The sequence below is a fragment of the Lissotriton vulgaris genome, chromosome 3_1 (genome assembly GCF_964263255.1).
Source record: "Lissotriton vulgaris chromosome 3_1, aLisVul1.2, whole genome shotgun sequence".
NCBI classification, from domain to species: Eukaryota; Metazoa; Chordata; class Amphibia; order Caudata; family Salamandridae; genus Lissotriton; species Lissotriton vulgaris.
Genome location: NC_141689.1, coordinates 2125558965 through 2125581463, shown reverse-complemented (window position 1 = coordinate 2125581463; position 22499 = coordinate 2125558965). Strand labels below are relative to the sequence as shown.

Genomic DNA, 22499 nt, shown 5'->3' with positions numbered 1-22499 from the left:
ACCCAGATCTACTGACTGTGGGTGAATATCTGATTTGTGCTGCATTCCGTCCATCATGTGTGTCTTTTCCACTGTAAAAACAACAGCAGCTCCAGAGTCCGGTCTGCCATCTGCTCCACTCCAAATACACAGCAGGAGCTCAAACATCTGATCCAATAGTGAACCTGCAGCGCCAGTAGCCCTGCGATCTGCTCCACTCCAAAAAGACAGCAGGAGCAGCTCGGGAATCTGGTCCAGTAGAGAGCCATCAGCAGCCTGCGATCTGCTCCATTTCAGAGAGACAGCAGCAGTTCGGGGACCTGTTTCCTTACAAGGCAGCCTAGCCTAGAGAACCGGCTCAAATATGGACCTCGAAGTACTTGGGGGATTTGCTCCATTACAGAGGCCTCATCAGCTGAGGAGCTGCCATAACACAAACCGCTGCCAGCAGCAACCTCGGGGTGTCTAAATAGGCGCAGATCGGCATCTGCTCGGAAGCAGGAGCACTTCGTGGATCTACTGCAACCCCACGCCGAGAGCAGCTCTGCGCGTTGCTGCGATACATCTCGGAGCCAGCCGCACGCTGGGGAGCCCTTCGGGTGATTTACTCCAGTACAAATCCAGCGGCCGTCCAGCAATCTGCTCACTCCTCGCCCAGCAGCAGAGAAGCGACCTGCTTAATACAGAGCCAGCAGCAGCTGGAGATCTGCTCCATTAAAGAGCCTTGGAGATGTGATCCATTACAGAGAGCGCGTGCGTCTGCTCTACCGGACTCAGCAGCAGCCCGGAGACCTGCCCACTGGAGACAGAGCAGCAGTGAGAGGATTTGCTCCGTTGCATTGCCAGCAGGACGTGGGGGGTTTGCACAATTGGAAAGCCATTGAGAGTTCGGGGGTTACACTGTTACAGTGAGCCATCGGCAGCTCAGTGGTCTGCTCTGTCACTGTCAGCAGACGTCCTGAGATCTACTCCTTGCAGAGCCAACAGCAGTTCGAGGATCTGTCCATAGCAGACCCAGCGGTAGCCCGGAGATCTTGTAACTAGAGAGCCAGCAGCAGCTGGGTGATCTGCTCCATCACAGAGCAAGCAGCAGCTCGCGTTTTTCCCCATTGCATTTCCAACAGAACTTCGGTGATCTGCAGCACTGCGGTGCCAGCGACAGCTCGAGGATTTGCTCTGTTGCAAAGCTCTGTGATCTGCTCCATTACAGAGTCTCAGCAGCTCGGGGATCTGCTCCATCACAGAGTCTTAGCAGGTGGGGATCTGCTCCATTACAGAGTCTTAGCAGGTGGGGATCTGCTCCATTACAGAGTCTCAGCAGGTGGGGGATCTGCTCCAATATAGAGTGTCAGCTGAGCAGCTCGGGGATCCACTCCACTACAGAGTCAGCAGCAGCTGAGACCTCTCGCCGGGTGCTCGCGCCCCGAGGATGCTGGCATAGCTCTGCCCCACACTGCACATGTGCAATACTTGGATGGCTCGGATGCTCTGATAACTACGGCGGCGGAGGACTCTGCTTCCACATCACTCACTCTCTGCCGGGATTTGGGGTAAGATGGCTATGAAGGAGGGCATCCTGCCCATCAGCGAGATGTCCTCGCCCTTCCCGGAGGTGGTGGAGCTGAACGTGGGCGGCCAGGTGTATGTGACCAGGCACTCCACCCTGACCAGCGTCCCGGACAGCACTTTGCACAGCATGTTCTCCGGCCGCGCCGACGTCAAGGAGCTGCCCAGGGACAACCGGGCGCGCTTCTTCATCGACCGCGACGGCTTCCTGTTCAGGTACATCCTGGACTACCTGCGCGACCGGCAGCTCGCCCTGCCCGACCACTTCCCCGAGCGCGAGCGGCTGCTGCGCGAGGCCGAGCACTTCCAGCTGCCCGAGCTGGTCAAGCTGCTGAGCCCCCGGGTCACCAAACAGGGCTCCATGAACGACGAGGGCTGCCAGAGCGACATCGAGGAGAGCTCGCAGAGCAGCGACCTGCTGCGCACCGCCGCCCTGGACAAGCGCGCCGGCTTCATCACCATCGGCTACCGCGGCTCCTACACGCTGGTGCGGGACAACCAGGCGGACGCCAAGTTCCGCCGCGTGGCGCGCATCATGGTGTGCGGCAGGATCGCCCTGGCCAAGGAGGTCTTCGGGGAGACTCTGAACGAGAGCCGGGACCCCGACCGCCCCCCGGAAAAGTACACGTCCCGCTTCTACCTGAAGTTCACCTATCTGGAGCAGGCCTTCGACCGGCTGTCCGAGAGCGGCTTCCACATGGTGGCCTGCAACTCCACCGGGACGGCGGCCTTCGTCAACCAGTACCGGGACGACAAGATCTGGAGCAGCTACACCGAGTACATCTTCTTCAGTAAGTCACAGCGTGCCTGGCGTGCGCGTGGGGCGGTGCCCGCTGTGCCCATCCAGTGCGTGTGCCCGCTACCCCTTGTGCCCTGGTGAATGTTCCCGGTAGCCCAGAGTTTCTTGTGGGGAGAGGGGTTGCTTTTCAGATTGCACCCTAAAGGAGTTGGAAATAAAAGTCAAACTTCTATATATTGCAGCGACCAACCCCAGTAGAGGGCGGGACACATACTTAATTCCCTTGTATTCTGTAAGGTGTACCCCTTGATTGCAGTAGCCCTTCTCGTATCGATATTACGTTTGTTTTAAACAGACTGAAAAGTTCTGTAGCTCCTCTTTAAAAACCCATTCCCTCTGTTGTAAAGTTTTCCCGCGAGATGAAAAGTGTCCTGCTGTGTTAGATGGGGGCTTTGAACATGTAATTGCAGCGCGGTCCCCGTTTCTCATTAACTACAAGGTACAGTAACAGCAGGCATTAATCGGGAAGGGAGTGGAACGGTGGGATGAAAGACCGAGCCCTCCTCCTATCAGAAACAGACGTTGCTGCATGGTTTTCAGATGGAAACAGGGGAATTGCGCGAACTGCCAGTCAGTGCCTCACACAGCTGCTAGAATTGCTCCGATAGAATTGCTCAGTGGGTTGAGTGCTCGCCTCTGCAACATGTGATGCCCAACAGGTCACTAGATGGAATCAGAGAAAGGCCGGCTAAGCTTGCCATCCTTCAGAGGTATAAGAGTATAATTAAATGGAATGATAGTAACATCTCTTGCCAATAGCGCTTAGTAGCAAAAATAATGGCGGCATCTTGATTCCCACTATCCATAGGCCACACCCCCAGATCTGGTTTGCTGCTTTGTTCATAGTACCAACCCTTATAGGTGCGCTGACGGCATTGAGATAAATCACGTTTTTAAAGTTAACTCGCTTTTCAGGAAGGTGGGAGTAAAGTCACGTGTCCAGCAGGACGGTAGAGTATGTTTGCTCACTTAAGTTAAAAAAAAAAAAACTTGGAAATAGTTTTGTTTAAAACACAGATTTCCCAGCCACCTGAATCTTTGTGGGGCAGTTGCAGCATCCCATTCCGCGGGGCCCTGTCCACTGAAGTCTGCTGCGCACTCAGCTCCGACGCACGTGCACCTGGCGCGCTGTTGGCAGGAGGGGAGGGGTTTTAATTTCTCAGTAGGGAAGAGTATGGCATGGAGTTAGCATGGGTTTCATCGCGCGTGATCCATATCGTGGCCTCTGCGACTGCTGGTAAAATTTCCGTTGTTCAGCACCGTTTTCGTGGACAGCTCGTTGAAATACTGCATGTGATATTTCTACCTCTGTTTACACTCCACACAAGTGATTAAGCACGGGTACATGCAACTCTTGTGAAATCACACTAGCGCCACTTGTATTAAAAGGCAGCTGATGTTATTCTACACATACATACATGTGATGTATACCGGCGTGAGGTTCTTCTTATTGTAATGACTGGTGATGATTTTATATATTTTTCAAATTCCTTTCCCAACTCAGCTGGGCTCTGTGTTGGTGTCAGTGGTGGGTGGCCGAGCTGGAAAAAATTCAACAGGCGATAACTTCTAATTAATAAACAGGGCTCTGTGAGGAATCCTGAGTTTACCTTTGGTAGCTTGCCACTAGCAGCAAGTTCTTCTTCGCACGAGGCACGTGAATAGCAACACTAAAACAACATTACACAGTTATCAAATAATTAGGGTAACATTTCTGAAACAATGACGTTGAATATATCACAAGTTAATGATTCAAATGACATCTGCACCTGCATGCCTACATGAGGATGTACGCACCAGTACTTATGCAATTATCAGAAAACATTCGTAGAAAACAGTGCAGTACTAAAAACATTCTCAAGTAATCCAATGTGGTGTGTCTCTCTAGGTCCAAGCCAGCCTCCAGGACCAGACAGAGATGGGACAAAACCTGGTCGAGGTGCATACACTTCCCAGGGCAATTTTGTCACATGTTCCATAATTAGGTACCCTTTATGGCCGACCGGTGATGGAGCGTGATAGGGTAAATGGCAGCAGTTCAACCAGGTTAAATGTTTTACTTTTTGTCGTGGGGGTACTTTAAAGTTGCCTAGGAAATTGTGTTAAATTAGCAAGTATCTGGGCCCCCCCAAAAAAAATTCACGCCCCCTGCTAGATTTAGAGTAAAGATAAGTGTTGTGCTTAAATCAGTGGAGTCTCCAAATACTTCTCCAGCATAAACCTTTGACCTGATTGCACCACCACCACAGAGCACTAGGTAAAAGTGTTGGTCACTCCTCCCCATTAAGGGCTGGACAACTGTAACTTTATTTTCCTACTAAGGACAGAAAATCAAATCATCCTCGTTCTAGGTTGGGTAAAATGCACGGCGGACCCAATGTACAGGAATAAAGGTTCTTATGCATTTAGGCTATTTTTTTTGTTTAAAACAAATAAACTCTTCTTTTGGGTGTTTGTTGAAAGCAAGGCATTTTGACTACTGAGCAAAACAGATTTGGTGCCTACATAGCAAACTTCTGTTCCTTCAAAGGAATTCCAGCAGCAGTAGCACATCTGAAGCCACAGAGATGCTTACCTACTTGGCAGGGACCTCTAAATGTGTTGGGGGGTCTCTATCTAGGGATTGAAGGCAATAGCCTCTGATGGACTGGTGCCATGAGTTTCCTAGCCTGCTTTCAGGAAGTTAAAATCTATCTGCAAGCCAAGGTTCCACAGGATCCGCAGGGCAGCCTGTGCTAAGCCTTGAACGTTGCTGTAAAGAACGTCCAGTGGGGCACCTATGGAAACTGTTAGCAACTCAATCATGTCTTCACTTGGCATACAATGGTACATCTAGAATTTGGGCTGGAAGTCGTGGCCAGGTAGAACTCCAAAATGCTGAATACCTATTTTATTCAATTTTGCTGGAACCATGCATCTTTTGGCAAAATGCTACATTCAGGAAAAAAACAATAAGTCATGTCTGTAGACAATGCTGTTTTGTTGGGCAGAAATGATAAATTGTCCCTGTCCTCAAGAGACATAACATTTCAAAAGTCCTAGCTTTTCTCAAAAGTTCTATAGCCTACATCCTGGAACTCCCAAAAATGACCAAACTTTCATAGAATTTTTTTTTTGGAAAACATAAGCAGAAAAAAAGACACACGTTAATCTAACACAGACTTAGCTGTTTTTTTTCTCCCAAGTGAATATAGATCCATGTGTCTCTTCAATGTGCCACAGGCAAATACGTTAGACAGTAGGCAGGCTCCCTCTGGACAACCTGGCCTTCAAATCATAGCAATGAGTAACACTCCTCAGGCCTTTATCAGGCAGATGTGAGGTCTTCCACCTTGCATCAGTAAGCCTTCAATTCTTTCCTGTTCCTGTAAGATTTCTGCCTTAAGAGAGGGCAAACAGACGACTGCAGCTTTGCCGCGAGCAAGCATCTACTGTGCTATTTGGAACTACATCCTCCATTTGGAATCGTTTCATTACATCCTTGCTGAGCGGACTTCCTGCCACACCCTGGCCCGCATTTTACACCGTAGCGATCCTGTTGCAAACGTCCTGAATCCCACCCTTGATTCTGACCTACATCCTCTCCCACACGCCTCATTGTAATCGTCTGTTCACAGCCTTCACAGGGAACCCGTCCGGGTCTCCCTGTGAGTATTCTTCCCTTTCCTTCACTCACGGTTGGCACTTATTTCACCACCATAGCTGTGCGATTGACAATCTAGTTGTCTCTACTATCATAGGTCCTGATGAGACCCCACATCCTAGAGGGGGTCGAAACGCCGTCGACAGTCTTGAAGAAAGTGAACCACTGACACAGCACTTATCATTGAATATAGTTGCTTCATAATTTGCAAAAACTTAAGATATGGTCGCTTTTGGTAAACAATTTGTGAAACCTTGTAAATATTTGCACAATATGTCACTCAACTGTTAGGTTCATGTCACATTTGGGACACTTTCGCACTAATTCTTCACCTTTTTGTACAAATGTTGTTTATGTTGTGATTAATACATATATGCTCAACAAAACCATTGGTGTTTTTGGTCCTATTCTCTATGACATCATCATCAACCTCCTATTGTGATTGTGCACTGTTATATCATTTAGATACATACTATTCTACAGGAACCATTGTTTTCTTGTTATAGTCTATCACCCTGGTTCCGTAGTGAGTAGGGTTCCCTTGTTCTCCCCTTTTGACTTTAAGAGTGTTTGCAGCTGTTCCTTTTAGATATCATTAACTACGTTTGGCAAAAGACTGTCAGCAAAGCAAGCTAGAATTCAGACACATTCTGCTTCTGTCTTTTGGAGCACCATGACACAGTGCTTGAGACCCTCAACAGCTACTTTCAGTCAGTTGCGTGCTATTCCCACTGGCATACTAGCAACCAAGAGCATCATCAGGCATCCCTCCTCCAGGAAAATATAGAAATGGTGAGGGATTCATTACACACAGGTAGTGATCTAGAATTACCTCCTATCCCAAAGAAAACTGAATTTATCAAAACAGGAGCATTGGTATGGTTTCAAAAGAAAAAAAAGATGTGTCTAGAGAAAGGTTAGGCGTCCCTCACATCTACACAAACATTAGGTCAACATGTTTCAGCCTACTTGCGCCCATACAGGTCAATGGCTTTCGTCAGGATCGTGAGATTGATTGGATCCCTGTTCTGTGGCAGTAGGTATACTTTCTCCTGGCCTGGATTGTAACAGGTAGATTCACTTTGTGAAGATGTAGGAGAAAACACTGCCCTCCAGTCCGCCTCCCCCTGCAACCCATGAGGTCTTGCTGCTAACATAATAAGGTACAAGAATGCCTGATATATTTACTACATTCTTGTTTATACAACATCTGTTTGCAAGTGTAACAGAGGGTGGGGAAAGTGCCCTACTGGCCCAGACATGGGACCCAATCAATCTCACAGTCGTGATGAAAACCATTGGCCTGTATGGGCGCAATTAGGCTGAAACATTTTCACCTAATGTTTGGGTAAATGTGAGGGATCCCTAACCTTTCCCTAGACACATCTTTTTCTTCTTTTTAACCTTACCCCAGCCTCTGTTTTAATACATTCATTTTCCTTGGGACAGGAGGTGATTTTAAATCACTGCCTGGGTGCAATAGATCCCACAACACCTCTATATTTCGAGATATCCCCTCCTGTTGATGATGATGATGATGATACTATCGGTTGCTAGTACGCTAATGAGGATAAGATGCCACTGACCGAAAGTAGCTGCTGGGGGCCCCAAAATTATTTAAAGAGACTCTTTAGTCTGATACTGCGTTGTCCACTCCTTATTTCCCACCTTACACTAGTTCCAGCCAAGGCCAAACCCCAATGCCACCAACATCAAAGCACTACCAATTCTTTCTAGGCACATTTGCTATCCATATCTGTGGGGAAGATCACTGCCAGGTCGACAAGGTCCTTTTCTTCAAAGCAAGCAAGAGTAATGGATGCTCAGGTGAACGTAGACATCATAACAGAAGGGAATTGAAGAATAGGAAAGCCTTTGCCTGAGGAGGCTTTGATCAGTGTCAGTGGTTCTATTCTTACATCAGAAGTAAGGCTGTGTGAACGAACCTAATTAGATTTAAGCCACGGGAGCCCATGTGCAGGAAGGAGATTAAGGCTACAAGTTAGTTACTTTGAGGACTGCAAATGTGACAACATGAAAAATTCTTCTTTGTGAAAAGCATAAATAAAGATCATAGTAAATAATGAGTTAATTTGTTTCTTATCTAGTTTTATAGCTGAAGAATGATTTCATACCTATTTCTTAAAATGAGTTATCAAAATCCAAGGTTTAGGAACATTTAAGTTTCATTATTGTGCTGCTCCTGCTGCTATCATAACACTTAAGATCATATTATCTTTTTAATTGTAAAAGTATCCTTAGTGTACATTTCAGGTATATGTACAGGACAGCTGAACCTAATTTTTGTAAGACACAGATACAGTTGACTAACACAGGGTTATATCTGGCATTTAAAATTTAAAATTGGGTTATTTCAAACAGCCAGGCCCAACCTGGTGTGCTAAGAAGCTGTTTTAAAACTCATGTTGCAGGGTTTCCTCCAATTGTGAGAGGTATATGCCTCTCCAACAGACATACTCCATGAATTTCACATTAAAATCATCATTGGTGTGAATTTTTGCAGCTCACGTACAAAAATCTAAAAAAAGTCAACATAAAAAAATGATTTTAATGTTGTAGGAAAAGTCATATGCAGTCGGGGATGTTAAAAGATCCTCACTGCCCAGAGGTCCAAACAACAGGTATTCAGCTACATGTGCTGGGGACACTCCTTGCCCCAGCCTTTACGGTGAAGCATGGTGGATGGGTAATGTAACAGGGTTATGTGCACTGTTAATGACCATCAAAGTGGGAGCAACATGACTTCAAAGGACTATACCATTTTAGCAGATTTCCCCACTAAATTGGGGCCTTGGGATACACAGCCAACCAGTAATCCAATGGCTCCTGAATTCACATTGTATTCTTCAGCCCGCCACTCTTTATTTGGAGTATTGATTAGTTATTCCTTCCACAGACTGACTTGCAACTATCCTGAGTGCATAAATGGTAGCCTGCTCCTTTTGTAACCACACAATTGTTGAGCTAAGCTGGGTGCAGAGGAGAAGTTCCCAGTGGGGATGTGGCACCTAAATGATTCTTGACTTACTGATGATCTCTCTCTTGAGCACCTGAAGTAGAAACAGCCTGCTTTCTTCACTCACAATACTAGTTTAGTGGACTCTCAGCTGAATCTTTGGAAGCAATGCAACCGAATCTGAGTGGGAGAGGTAAGGCTTACCTTAATGCAGCAGATACGGAGTGAAGGAGAGTGACTATTTATCTGAAAGTACCAGTGGAGAGGTACTTGCATACAAAAGAGTCTGAAATCCTGCTAGAATTGGAGTCCATTAAACTGTACCTAAAACATATGGTATTAGAAAAGTCAAGAGTCATGTGTATGGTATCTGAAAGTCACTTTCACAAGTGTGGAGACAAATCCAGGAAGCTTCTATATCGGTTGGAGAAGGAAAGTAGGCATGTAGAAGGAGAGTCTAATGGCTGGTACTGGAGCTATGGATTTAATGGCTATTATATCCTAATATTAATATTATATATGCCATACCTCAAAATAAGTGTACTCAAGTCAAGGACTTGTTGACTTCATGCAAGATCTCCCCATGAGAAAGCTCACTGGGGTAGACTAAGACTCATTGGAAAGAATATCCTCAGCAAAGGAAATCACTGAGGTGTTGGAATAGGTATAGTCTGGCAAGACTTCTTTTGGACCTTTTCAAAAAAGTGTGCCAGCAAATTTGCTCCCCATTTGCTAAAAAGTATACATGCATTAATAGGTGGCAGCTTGCTTCTCCAGGATCTCAGCTAAACTTGTAATTAAAGTGATTCTTAAGGATAGTGTGCAAAACAATGTATATGCCTTCCATAGGTAGCTTTCACTAATAAATAATGAGGCCAAAGCCTATGCCAAAGGTCAGATTTAAAACTCTTGGGAGTGATCAGGTTGACAGTCCTTTCAGACCACAGTGGTTTTATGACTGAGCAGTCCATCTATCATATTATATTTACAACACATATTGCATTAGCACACAGAATAGAGAGTCCATGACTATTATCATGGTTGGCATTGAGAAAGCATCTGCAGTGCTTCAAAAATGACAATGGGTCTTAAATTCTTAAAGTATGTGAAGCTCGTACATACACAGCTGGTGGCCAGGGTGATAGTTAACAGAGTTTGGAAAAACTGCTTCTGATCGGGAGGTGTACCTGGTACTATTATCCCACATCGTTGTTGTGAAAATGGAGCTGCTAGTAATCAATTTAGAAGGATCCTATTGTACAGTAGTGTGTCCCTTGATGTGGAAGCTCGTATATCTTTGTGTGGGGCCAATCATGTCCTATATCTCAGTTATTTTAGATGGTCCAGAACCTGGGTGATTAAAATACTATGTGCTTCATTTACAATATTTTGATACAGAGCAGCACAGCAAGCCTTCCTGCTGCCCTGCAGTGTGGTGAAAGAAAAGGACAGGAATGTTCCATAGCTAAAATATACGGCACATTCCTGACCTTCTGTCCTGCGCCGGCACACAAACAGCAGCTGTGCGCCAGTGCAGACACTCTTGTGCCATTTTGCAAGGGTGCCTGTGCTGAGGGGATGATTGTTTTGTGCAGGAAGGGACACTTTCCTGCACAAAAACCACCATTAAGGGCATTTTCCTCTTTCTATTCCCCCTCCAGAAAGCAACACGCAACGAAAGATGAAAAAACGAGGAGAAATACAAGTATTTCTCCTCATTGCGCCTCCTTACGCCCAGGAGGTGTAGGATTCTGACGCATTCCCAGGTTTACAAAAATGTGAATCTGGAAATGCGTCAGGCTCCATGAATGTTGCACTGGAACACCCACAACAGCAACAGCTAGGTAACTCCCCACTCACTCAGAGTTATGCGTGAGAGAGAAGCATAATCACAAGGCCATTAAGAATCACGCAGGGTGTCTTTACATGGCCTTATAAATATGGGGAATTCCCATTGCGCTGCAGGTGCGTCAGTAAAGGTGACGCACCGGTGGCGCAATGGGATGGTAAATAAGCCCCTATATATCATTGATTGAGCAATTTTTGAGGTTCTAGATAAAATGGTCAAAAGAGTTTCTACTTCCTGTAGTGGAGTTGGGAAACAGATGCTGCTTGGGCCCTACTACTTAAGGTAGAGTCAGTAGGCTTTAAATACCCTGAGATCTTTATTACACAGAATGTCTTGGTGTGCTGGACCAAAATAGAGTTCTGCAACTCTGGTAATTCAAGCAGGACTTGACTGTCTAGCAGACTCTACCTTTTGCATAATTGTTAAATTGGCCCGTTTTAAATTGATGTCTCTTCCTAAACTGCCTTAGGTGCTACACATTTATTCTTCTCGAGTTCTAGGCAAAATTGCCTATGGCCTTTATGACCTTTATGACCATGTTTACATTTTTTTCTGGAAAACAGTGACCCGTGGAGGGTGCTTGGATGAGTGTTCTTTCTAACCCTACTTTAGCTGGCATGCTGGGAATGACAGATGTACAATTGTAATATAGCGCTTCAATTTTGTGTTAAAAAACTGGATTTTTGACCTTCAAGTCTGATCAATTAGCTGTTGTAGAATTGTGGACTACAGCAGGGATAACCATCTTGAACTTATGTTGTGTTGAGCGACTTACAAGAAACCTTTCTCAGGCCACGCAGACCTTGCTGCACATTTCTGTTCAGAAACACAGAAAATGAATAGTGGAATAGGCTGACAAAGGAAATGCCATTATGGTGCAGCCCTCAACTTCAGCAGAGAGTAACCTGGTAGGGTTTTCTGGGTCAAGCCTGAAGTGGAATCCCTAAACTGGGCATGTGGTGCTTTACGGGGTAATTACCTAATGTGCTGAGCTGCAGAAAGCATATAAGCTTCATAGCTGCCACCTGTAGATGTCTGCAATTAATTCATGCACATAGCCAGTACCGTCTGAATGGAGACACAATCCCAGACGTTTGCCCCCTAGAAACCAAGCTAATGATAGACAGACTTGGTAACCATGTGATATATCAGTCTGTTGGAAATTTGTAATACTACCAATACATTTGAGTGCTTTAAACATACACGAGAGACACAGGAGAGATTTTGGAGAGAGAGTGGAGGAAAGCTCCAGTGGTGCAAAGGGTAGCCATGTCAGCCTGACATAGATTGCATCAATTTATTTAATGAATACGTGGGAAAACCATGGAGAAAGGCACTCGTTGCATGGCTTGAGTGCACTGTTGGATGAACAAGGGGACTAACTGCGTACAAGATGGGGATATACAGTGATGCAGCATTTCTGGGTGGTCGTGGTGGCAGTCATATTAATACTAAAGGCGGTAGGCTGCAAGCTTGTGTTAAACCAAAAAAAGGCATTGTAGGATGCGCCGGATGAGTTAGGGCAAACGCGTTACATCAACCTGTTTCCAAATCTGAGACTGCGGCTAGAGGGCATGGACTAAGAATAGGGACAGAATGATGTGTGGTGCTTCTTGGATGGCTCCAAAAATATCAAAAGACCGCGATTTCATGCTTCAATGTGACGTCTGAGTTCCTAACCACTTGTTTGTGGCGTCAAGCCAAGAGTCGTCTAGCTTTACGAAAGGCTAGGGCACCCCTCACAGTTACCAGTAGCTTGCAAACATGATTTTTGTGTGAAATGGGAGCTCTGTGGACACGTTTACTGTCTTATGTTTGCACTTATTGAACTTGTATTTCCAGCTGGAAACGTCATAACATGTTTATTAAAAACACATATAACAGCTCTCCAGGGCGTAACGTAAAAATCCTCAGAGGAAACACAGCGGAAAGATGCCTTTCCAACAATGAGAATAATACATTTTTTATATAAAACTCTGAAGGCGTGCAAAAACAGGTTAAAACGCTATTATTCAATGCGTATATTTGTTTTTAATTGCCGAAAGAATAAGACATTGTACTTTGGAGGGGAAAACCCTAAATGTATAGGGTACATGATTCCTTGATCAAGGCTGCATTTTCATTTCCTTTCCTCTGACAATGATTCAAACGCTTAGATATTCTTCATCAATAATGAATAGGCTTTCAGACTCTTTAAAAGCCATAATTGTTCTACTAGACATTGCTTTAGAGAAGGCAGCTCTAAAAACCAGCCCACACCTCTGAAGCGATAAAACTGTCCAGTCTCTGGGCGCAAAGTTAAACTGTAATTTTCATATCTGTTTTCATTCCGATTAACACCAGTATCAAATGAGAGGATGAATTTGACTTCTCATTGATAGATGCGATTCAGGTTTGTTCTGCTGTCAGCATTCCACAGTCAGGAGTAACTTGTGTTCCTCGTTTCCGGTCAGTAGTCTCAGTAATTCAACTCAGAACCTTTCAACAGACCATTACAATTGGATTTCCTCTGCTGTGGTAAAAGAAGCAATCATGCAGCTTGATTCTGATTGGTGGATTTAACCTACCAATCAGTATAAACTAGCTTCTCATCTATCAAGAATAGGAGTTTTTCCTCTTTTAGTCAGGTAAGATTGCGCAATAATTAATTTGTAAAAAAAGAAAATGGGGAAAAGTAAGGGCTGTTCCCCAAAATGTTTCCGAGGAGGCCACTAACCACTTCCTCCACTCGCATCACCCACTACCAGGATCGGGGCCACCTACTTCCAGCATGGCCTCGCCTCCCAGTCTTGCCTTTACAGTTGCTCAGTTCTCTGTCCCCTCAGGACTTCAGCTGCTGTTTATTCTCCCTCCCCCGCTTTTGTCTCTTTCTTGACCTGTCTCCTCTCCTCCTCTATGTCTGAATGTCCTCTCTCGACTCTCCTTTACGCTAGTGCGCTCTTTCCTCTGCCCTTTTATCCAGCGGTGTAGTTGTAAGTGGTGCACAAGGGGCAGAGGTACCAGGGCGCGCGTATTCCAATTAATGCTGTCTTTTACTATCCCATTAGGGGACGTTGTGTCTATTTTCCTTGCATGTATTACAATCTGGCAGTCTTGTTTCACCACAGCTTTTATCCATGCTTAGCTTCCTTCCCCTTTATCATTGCTCTCTCCTATTCTCCTCTAGCCCTCGTCAGTTCTCTCCACTTTATTCCTGCTCTGCGTTTTTTCTTTCAACCATTTTTCTCTTTGCTTGCCTCTGCCTCCTCTTCAATACTTGCCTGCTTTATTCCCGCTTTTGCTCTGTCTTCCCTGCAGCTGTTCTGTCTTCTCTCTCCCTCCGTATATGATTTGTTCTCTTCTGTCCCTTCTGTCCTGCTCTCTTTTATCTCTCTTTAGTCCATTAGTTTGTCCAACAAAAGCAATTCCTGCGCCCCCTTTTCAACCCAACATGATAAGCCACACTGTTCTAAAAGAATTATGGGGTAGAGTGAAACTCCTCATATGTCAAGGCACTCCAAGTAGCAAAAAACACTTCAGCAGGCTTTTAACATTAAATCAAGTTTCTTGTAAAATCAAACACGTGTCTTGTAAAGTGCAACTACTCACCCGTTAGGGTCTCAAGGCACTGAGTGGGGGTGGGGGGTCTGCGGTTCAGTAGAAGAGGCAGGTCTTGAGGTCCTTCCTTCCTGAAAAACTTCTGAGCTATCATGGAAACAGGTGACAATGTTCTTGATGCTTTTCAAATTTGTAATCTGTACTCTTCAGATCTGTAACTAGAGGAAATGTGCTAAGATTTGAAGAGTTTCAAGAATGTTATTTGATTCTTCAAACATATCGTTCTTTCCAAAAGCAGCACAATGATAATCCTGTCACAAGACAGTGCCAGTCTGGGATTATTCCCTCTGGGAGCCATTTAGTCTTGGAGGTTGGGAGTTCGGCGCCATCTCCTTTGTGGAGCTCTGGAAGCTTCTCCACCTCCCTCTACACCGCATTAAAACTGCTTTGCACGTACAATACTTTGAATATGCACCGGGGCCAAGGTGTGAGACTTTGAACAACAAAATTCGGATTGGAAGAGGAGCTTTCATGCAAGGAGCATACTCTGAAGCTGAACGTTTCTGGCGTCCCTCCTTACTCGCCAACTACTCAAGTTAGGGCCCGATTCAGAAAGGTACACTTAGGCATTTGGTCTAAATTTAGACCAAACATTTAGGTTTCCCTTTGTCAAAGGGGTCCGTTGTGATTCTCGTGTTATCGACTTCGAGAGGATAAAAGGTTGAGTATCATTCAGCATGACTGGAATATGCAACGTAGTTGTCATGCAAAACTTTGCCAAAGCGGCATTAACCACCTGAACTGTCTCATTTGTTTTGACAATTGGTGTTCTCAGGCTTGCAAGCTGCTGTACCTTCATATTGATTTTGCTAATATAATAAGAAGCATCCCTTAATCAATCATATGGTTCTCCCTGGGCGTCTCCGGGCACTGGGTCTTGACGTCCTTGATCGAAAAGCCATGTCTTGAGCTTCCTCCTGAATTCTTCCAGTGAAGGGCAGGTGCCTAGGTGGAGGCGGAGCTCATTCCAGAATTTGATGGGAAGGTAGGAGAAGGTGAGACCTCTGCAGCGGTTCTACTTGATGCAGGGGGGAGTGGGGCAGGGCAAGGGTTGTGGAGTGGAACATCAGGCGGTTGTTAATGTAGGCAGGTCTGAAGTTGTGGAGAGCATTGTAGGCGTGAATCAGGAGGTTGAAGAGGCATTTTTTCCCTATGAGCAGCCAGTGGAGGACTCTGAGATGGGGGTTGATTGTTCTCCTAGGGAAGATAAGAATGTGTCTTGCTGAGGTGTTCTAGATGGTCTGGAGGTGGCTGAGTATTTGCTCGGTGGATCCGGTGTAGAGTGTGTTGCCATAGTCAGGATGGCTGGAGATGAGGGCTTGCTTGACGGTCTTCCTGGTGGAGATGGGGATCCATTGGAAGATTTTACGAAGCATACAGAGGGTGAGGAAAAAGGAGGATGAGACAGCACTGACTTGGTTCTTCATGGTCTCTTGACTGTCCAGGATGATTCCGAGGTTGCGTGCAAGGCTGGCTGGGGCAGCTGCGGGGTAGAGTGCGGTGGACCACCCGCCGTCATCCCAGGGGGAGGAGTTGTTTCCGAAGATGAGTACTACTGGCTTGTTCGAATTGAGCTGTAGGTATTTGGCCAGTTTCCAGTTGGCGATGTCTGACATGGTGTTCTGGAAGCTGGCTCTGGTGGTGTTAGTGTCTTGTGAGTGTCATCAGCTTATGAGATGATGAGTCTGTGGTCGTAGAAGATGTCTGCAAGTATTGTCATGTAGGTATGGAAGAGGGTGGGGCTGAGGGAGGAGCCCTGGGTAACACCTCAAATGATGTCCTTGGGTTAGAAGGAGGAGGATACCAGGTGGATTCTTTGCATTCAGCCAGAGAGGAAGGAGGTGATCCATTTGAGAGTGCTGCCTTCAATGTGAGCTCAAGAACGATGATGGATTCAACCAGATCTGTGACTCGGGATAGTGTCTGAAAAGTTTCAGCACTCCATCCATCATCTCTTTGTGTTTGCTTTGTTCGCCCTAAGTTGGTAGGGTATGCCCAGAAATGGGTCCTTTGCTCACTTTGCCACTGGATTCAAGCTAGCATGGCTGATGAGGGGTGTTACCCCGAAACAGGTCCCAGGACGCTTGTTTCCGGTTCAGGGGAGAGCTGGCTTGGTAGTTCAGGCTGGACTATTCCCATGAGGCACAGGGTCAAGATTGATTTGCATGTAGCTGGTTCTGAACTGAGGCGGCGATGGGAGCTAAAGATTGCTGCTGGATTCAACCCAGATCTGTGACTGGGGGTGAGTGTCTAGAAAGGTTCAGCACTCCTTCCATCATCTATTTGTGTCTGCTTAGTTCGCCCCAGGTTGACAGGGTATGCCCAGACGTGGGTCTCTTGCTCACTTTGCCACTGGATTCAAGCTAGCCTGGCTGATGAGAGGTGTTGCCCCGAAACCAGTCCCTGGATGCATGTTACAGGTTCAGGGAAGATCTAGCTTGGCAGTTCAGGCTGGACTGCTCTCATGAGGCACAGGGTCAAGACTGATTTGCACATAGCTGGGTCTTAACTGAGGTGGCGAAATGAGCTAAAGAACGATGATTAAGTCTACCCAGATCTGTAACTGGGGGTGAATGTCTGAACAGTCTCAGCACTCTGTTCATCATCTCTTTATGTTTGCTGCGTTCGCCCTACTTTGGCAGGGTATGCCCAGAAGTGGGCCCTTGCTCACTTTTCTACTGGATTCAAGCTAGCCTGGCTAATGGGGGTGTTACCTTGAAAATGGTCCCAGGATGCTCGTTTCCGGTTCAGGGAAGACCTGGCTTGGCAGTTTAGGCTGGACTGTTCTAATGAGGCACAGGGTCAAGGCTGATTTGCATATAGCTGGCTCTGAAGTGAGGCGGCGAAGTGAGCTAAAGAACGATGGTGGATTCAACCCAGATCTGTGACTGGGGGTGAGTTTTCTTAAAAGTTTCAGCACTCCTTCCATCATCGCTTTGTGTTTGTAATGGAAAAGTAATGCCTGATGCCACCTCTGTACAGATGTTAGTACAGTCCAACCAGTTGTTTTCCAGATATGAGAAGTTTAAGTTGTCTCTCTTTCGCAAACTGAGCGCAATTTTGGCTTCAAAGACAAAGCCCAAATAGTGAAACTGAGTTTGTGGCCCCGTATACCATGGAACTTCCATGGGAAGTACATTTGCTCCCAGTGTAGCAGGACTATACGTGAGCAATTTTGAAGAGGAACACATCAATAACCCCACAAATCCCTACCAAGAACAAATATTATTCTGGCGTCGATATATCGCCGATGTCATTCTCATCTGGAAAGGAGATCTGGAACGTCTGATCAACTTTCACACCTGGGTCAATACTCGTGATGAGTGGCTAAAATTCACCTACACAGCTAACAAAAAACAAATTGATTTTCTAGACATCACTATTTATGCAGAGGGTCAGACTTTGCAAACCAAGACGTATTACAAACCAACGTCAAAGAACAGTCTACTTTCTTTCATGTGGTAAAGAGTTTCCGAGATCCAGGGTTTTTGTCACAGGAAATACCTCCATCACAGAGTTTCTGCAATGAAATCGCAGATTATTTTGAACAAAAAATAGTTAACATCATAAAACACTTTCCTGAAGTGATTGAAAACACCGACAATCCAGCTGTAGAAACCAGCCCAGATAAAATTAGATGGAATTCTTTTACTACAATCGATCTGCATGAAACATCCCATACTATGTCAAAAATTAAATCAGGATCACCACTGGATCCCTGCCCTCCGGCACTAGTCCATGAAATCAAAAATGAGGTCAACCCCATGATTAATTCCATCATAAACGCCTCACTCCAGTCGGGGGAAATCCCCAGCACATGGAAGACGGCGATAGTAAAACCCCTACAAAAAAAACCACTACACGATCCATCCGTCTTAACTAATCTGAGACCCATCTCACAACTCCCCGCGTTATGTAAATGTGCCGAAACCCTGGTAAATAAACAACTCTCATCATTTCTGGAAACAAACAATATATTACACCCAAACCAGGCAGGTTTCAGAGCCAATCACTCTACAGAAACAGCACTCCTGTCAACGACAGAAACCATTAGAGCGGCTCTTGACCAGGGGAAGAAGGCAGTCCTGATTCTCCTGGATTTATCTGCAGCATTCGACACGGTGTCCCACACCATATTACTACATCGCCTAGCTGAGGCAGGCATTGGGGGCACCGTGTTGAAATGGTTCACAAATTTTCTGCTCCACAGAAAACAAATAACCAAATTGGGACACTTCTACTCAGAGGAGAAGGAGGTTAGGTCAGGGGTGCCCCAGGGCTCTAGCTTGAGCCCAACCTTGTTCAATCTGTACATGGCACCCCTGATCAACCTAATTGCCACGCATAATGTAACCACGGTTGCATATGCAGATGATACCCAATTGGTCCTGGTCTTAGATGAAGATACAGGAAAGGCTGAACAGATACTGAAAGACTGCCTAACTGCGACTTTTGGATGGATGCACAATAACCATCTAAAGTGCAACTCTGCGAAAACAGAGATCCTGCCCTTCGGGAAAAATAACATCTTTTCCCCTCTTACATGCTGGCCATCAGACGCAGAAGCCCCTCCCAATACCATCAGTGCCACACGCAACTTGGGTATAAAATTTGACGATATGCTGTCCTTTAAACAGCAATCCAAAGAAGTGGCCGGTATCTGTTTCAACATAATCAAGGGCCTCAGAAAATTTTTTGACTACCTCCCACTGGCCGCCCGCCGTACGGTTGCAATCGCTCTCATAACATCGAGAATCGATTACTGCAACAGTTTGTACGCAGGAGCAGCTAAATCTACCCTGCACAAACTGCAAATGATTCAAAATGCGGCGGCCCGGCTGGTCTTAAGATGGCCTAGGAGATCATCCGCATCAGCTGCTCTGAATGCGTTGCACTGGCTCCCCATCCAAAAAAGGATACTATTCAAAGTCCTTCTGATCACATACAGAGGCTTTCATAAATGCGGACCCAAATATCTGTCAACCAAATTTCACAGATACCTCCCAAATAGGGAACTTAGATCAGCCACTGCTAATCTAATGACCATACCCAAGTTTCGACTGACCACCAAGGGTGGCAAATCCCTAGCAGTCCTAGGCGCCAAGGCCTGGAATGCCCTTCCAGCTAAACTTAGAGCATCACCATCAGAAAAAATCTATAAAAAACTTCTAAAAACATGGATTTACGGATTATCTGATGCAAAATGTAAGACTCTAATCTAAGGACATCTACAGCTCAGCTACCATCCACAAATATTTCATCTTTGCAGTGAAATCAGCAGCGCCAAGATGCTCCATGGAGTGTATGTGCGCTATACAAAAACCAACAAACATCAAACATCAAACATCTTTTCAAAGCTTCCACCCCAAACCACTAAGGGAGAATCTCCCTTACAGCCAATTTCTGAGGCTACGCAGGAATTGTAGCAAACTAACTGAATATAAACAACAAGCTAACGACCTGAGTGGAAAGCTTGAAGAAAGGTACTACCCCAAAAGAATCATCGACAAATGCAAAAAAAGAGCTCGTAATCAACATAGGGATGGACTTCTAGAATCCACACTAAGGGAGCCAGAACCTGATGTCACAACCTGTGTAACAACTTATGGCCCAGCAAGCAATAAACGGCAGAAAATTGTCAGTAAAAACTGGAGGATTCTAACCTCAGCCAACATTCAATGGCCCAAACCAAGGTTTGTGAATAAAAGAACTCGCAACCTTAAGGACATACTGGTCCACACGAGACCCCCTCCGAGAAAACCACTGGCAATCACAAACTCACCGTGGGATACCAGTCCAGTCACTGGCCATTATCCATGTGGGTCGTGTTCGGTATGTCCCCTAACAAAGGCGACAAAAGAGATACAATTACTGCCTGACTTGAAATGGAGACTTCTTAACCACACGAATTGTAACACAAGCCATGTGATCTATATGATCACATGCCCATGCAAAAAAATTTACATAGGAATGACATGCAGAAAGATCAAGCAGCGTCTGTGTGAGCATCGAAGCAACGTCAAGTGCAAACAGATGACAACAAAGATGTCCAACCACTATTTAGAAGCAGGGCACACTGTTAACGATCTGAAGTGGATTATTTTGGAAACTTTGCAAAATAAAGATCACAATGCAGAAAGGATTCTCTTTGAAAAAGAGCAACGTGGGTACATAGACTTGGCACCGATCAGAATGGATTGAATAACAACATACCATGGGGTAACATCTATAGATGATCATAATGCACATTGTTGGAATTGGCTAAATATACCTAATATGGGGATAAGAAGCATTGAGCTTAACTGGAAGAACAACCTTTAGTAATGCTCTGAACCAATACCGTACCAATGCTCAGAACCAATACAAACTCTTCTGCTTGTTGAACCAAGAAAACTATTGACATTGCTGGTTTTTAGGATAATCCAACTTGAGCCAAAATAAAACATCTGTGCACCATTACTGATGTCTATGTAATATTTCCCCTACAAATTCAATTTTTGCAAAATCGGGAATATCAAGCACATAAATAATGACCCTATAACAATTAAAAATTATCTCAACCATTTGGGATTAACAGACTAGCTAGAAAACAGACTGTCAATCGCAACCACTAGCCTGTCTACCAGCTCTTCTATATGACCAAGTAAGTCCAAACCATTATTGATGTCTATGTAATACCTCCCCCACAAACTTAATTGTTGTAATTTCGGGAATATCGAGCACATAAATAATGACTCTTCAAAAACTACCTCTATTAAAAATTATCTCAACCGATTTGAAAAACGGACCAGCTAGAAAACAGACCGTCATGTGTACCCACTAGTCTGTCTACTATTTTTCCCATGTTCACACCAACAAATACGCAACCCCGGAACAACAACCTGTTTCCGAGACCAGCGTTGGCAGAGTCAGAACAAGCAACTGACGGAGAGACCGAGGTAGCGCGAGGAGCAGAATTGGGAAAACCGTAATGTATCCACACAAATTTGAACTCTCACTGAACTACTATTCATTATTATAGTGTGCCTCCCTGACCCACCTGGCTCCCAATGAGGTTTAATATAACCATTATCGAAGGTACGTTAATGAATGATATTGATGAATGAGAATGACGTGTGAAATGAGCACCATCATGAGAGTGAGATACGCTACTTTACTAGAGAGTATAACTCGAAACGCGAAGCAAGTCATGAGTGAGAAGTATTAAGTAACGCACCCAGCCAAATCCAGCCGCTTCATAAAGAAATTACTCTTTAATCATGAAATATAGACAAATTGCAACATGTACATTGTTACAAAGCCTATACTGCCCTGGGTCATAGTTTGAGAGCCTAGAATTACCATCTATGACATCTGACGAAACCATCAGACAAATAGTTGACCTTCTTAACTTACTTACAAATTAATCCATACGTTGAAACGCTAACAATGAGAGAGTTGACCCTACTCTAGACTTAGGGTAGTCAGTTCGAAGTATTGCCATTTTTTAGTTGCAACGCCATTGTGCGTTATATGTGTTCCTGGTAATTAAAACCAGTTGACTAGTCATAAGTTTTTTCCCATACCCATTCCCTTTGTCCAGTATGTCTTTTTTCTTTACAGGTACTATTTGACCTTATTAGGAGCAGCATAACGACATGTTCCTTTAAAATCAAATTTTTTTTTTCACATATAGAGACGTGAGAGGTCTCTATACACTTTGCACCGTGGTCCTGATGAAAGCCCCACCGACCTTCTGGCGATCCAAGGGCTGAAACATGTCGACCTATACCACAACCCTAGTGTGAAAGAGTCATAACCACTCTTATTCACCTACATTAATTTTAAAACTTTGCCTACGGAAACCAGAACTAATAAAATAATTGTCTGGATGAGAGAGACTTTTTACTAATTTTCACTTTATCACGTCACAGTCACTATCACTGATCACTACTGTTTTTAACTGAGGGTATTGCCTCCTGGTTGGAGGTTGCATAAACCACTAAACCCTATGATTATGCAGACACGTGTGAGGGACAGCGGAGAACCAAGATATACCGCTTAACATCACAACTCACCAACACGTGCATGAGGGTTTTTTATTGGGACT

At 45.1% G+C, this 22499-nt stretch overlaps 1 protein-coding gene across 1 annotated transcript in view; it reads left to right on the top strand.

Moving 5' to 3' along the window:
* The first annotated feature begins 1496 nt into the window (after window positions 1-1496).
* The window catches only part of KCTD8 (potassium channel tetramerization domain containing 8), a 641090-nt gene continuing 620087 nt past the window's right edge, over window positions 1497-22499 (top strand). The window contains exon 1 of the mRNA XM_086963360.1: window positions 1497-2336. Within this exon, the coding sequence (XP_086819486.1) occupies window positions 1535-2336 (802 nt within the window). The 5' untranslated portion in view covers window positions 1497-1534. The remainder of the gene's footprint in view (window positions 2337-22499) is intronic.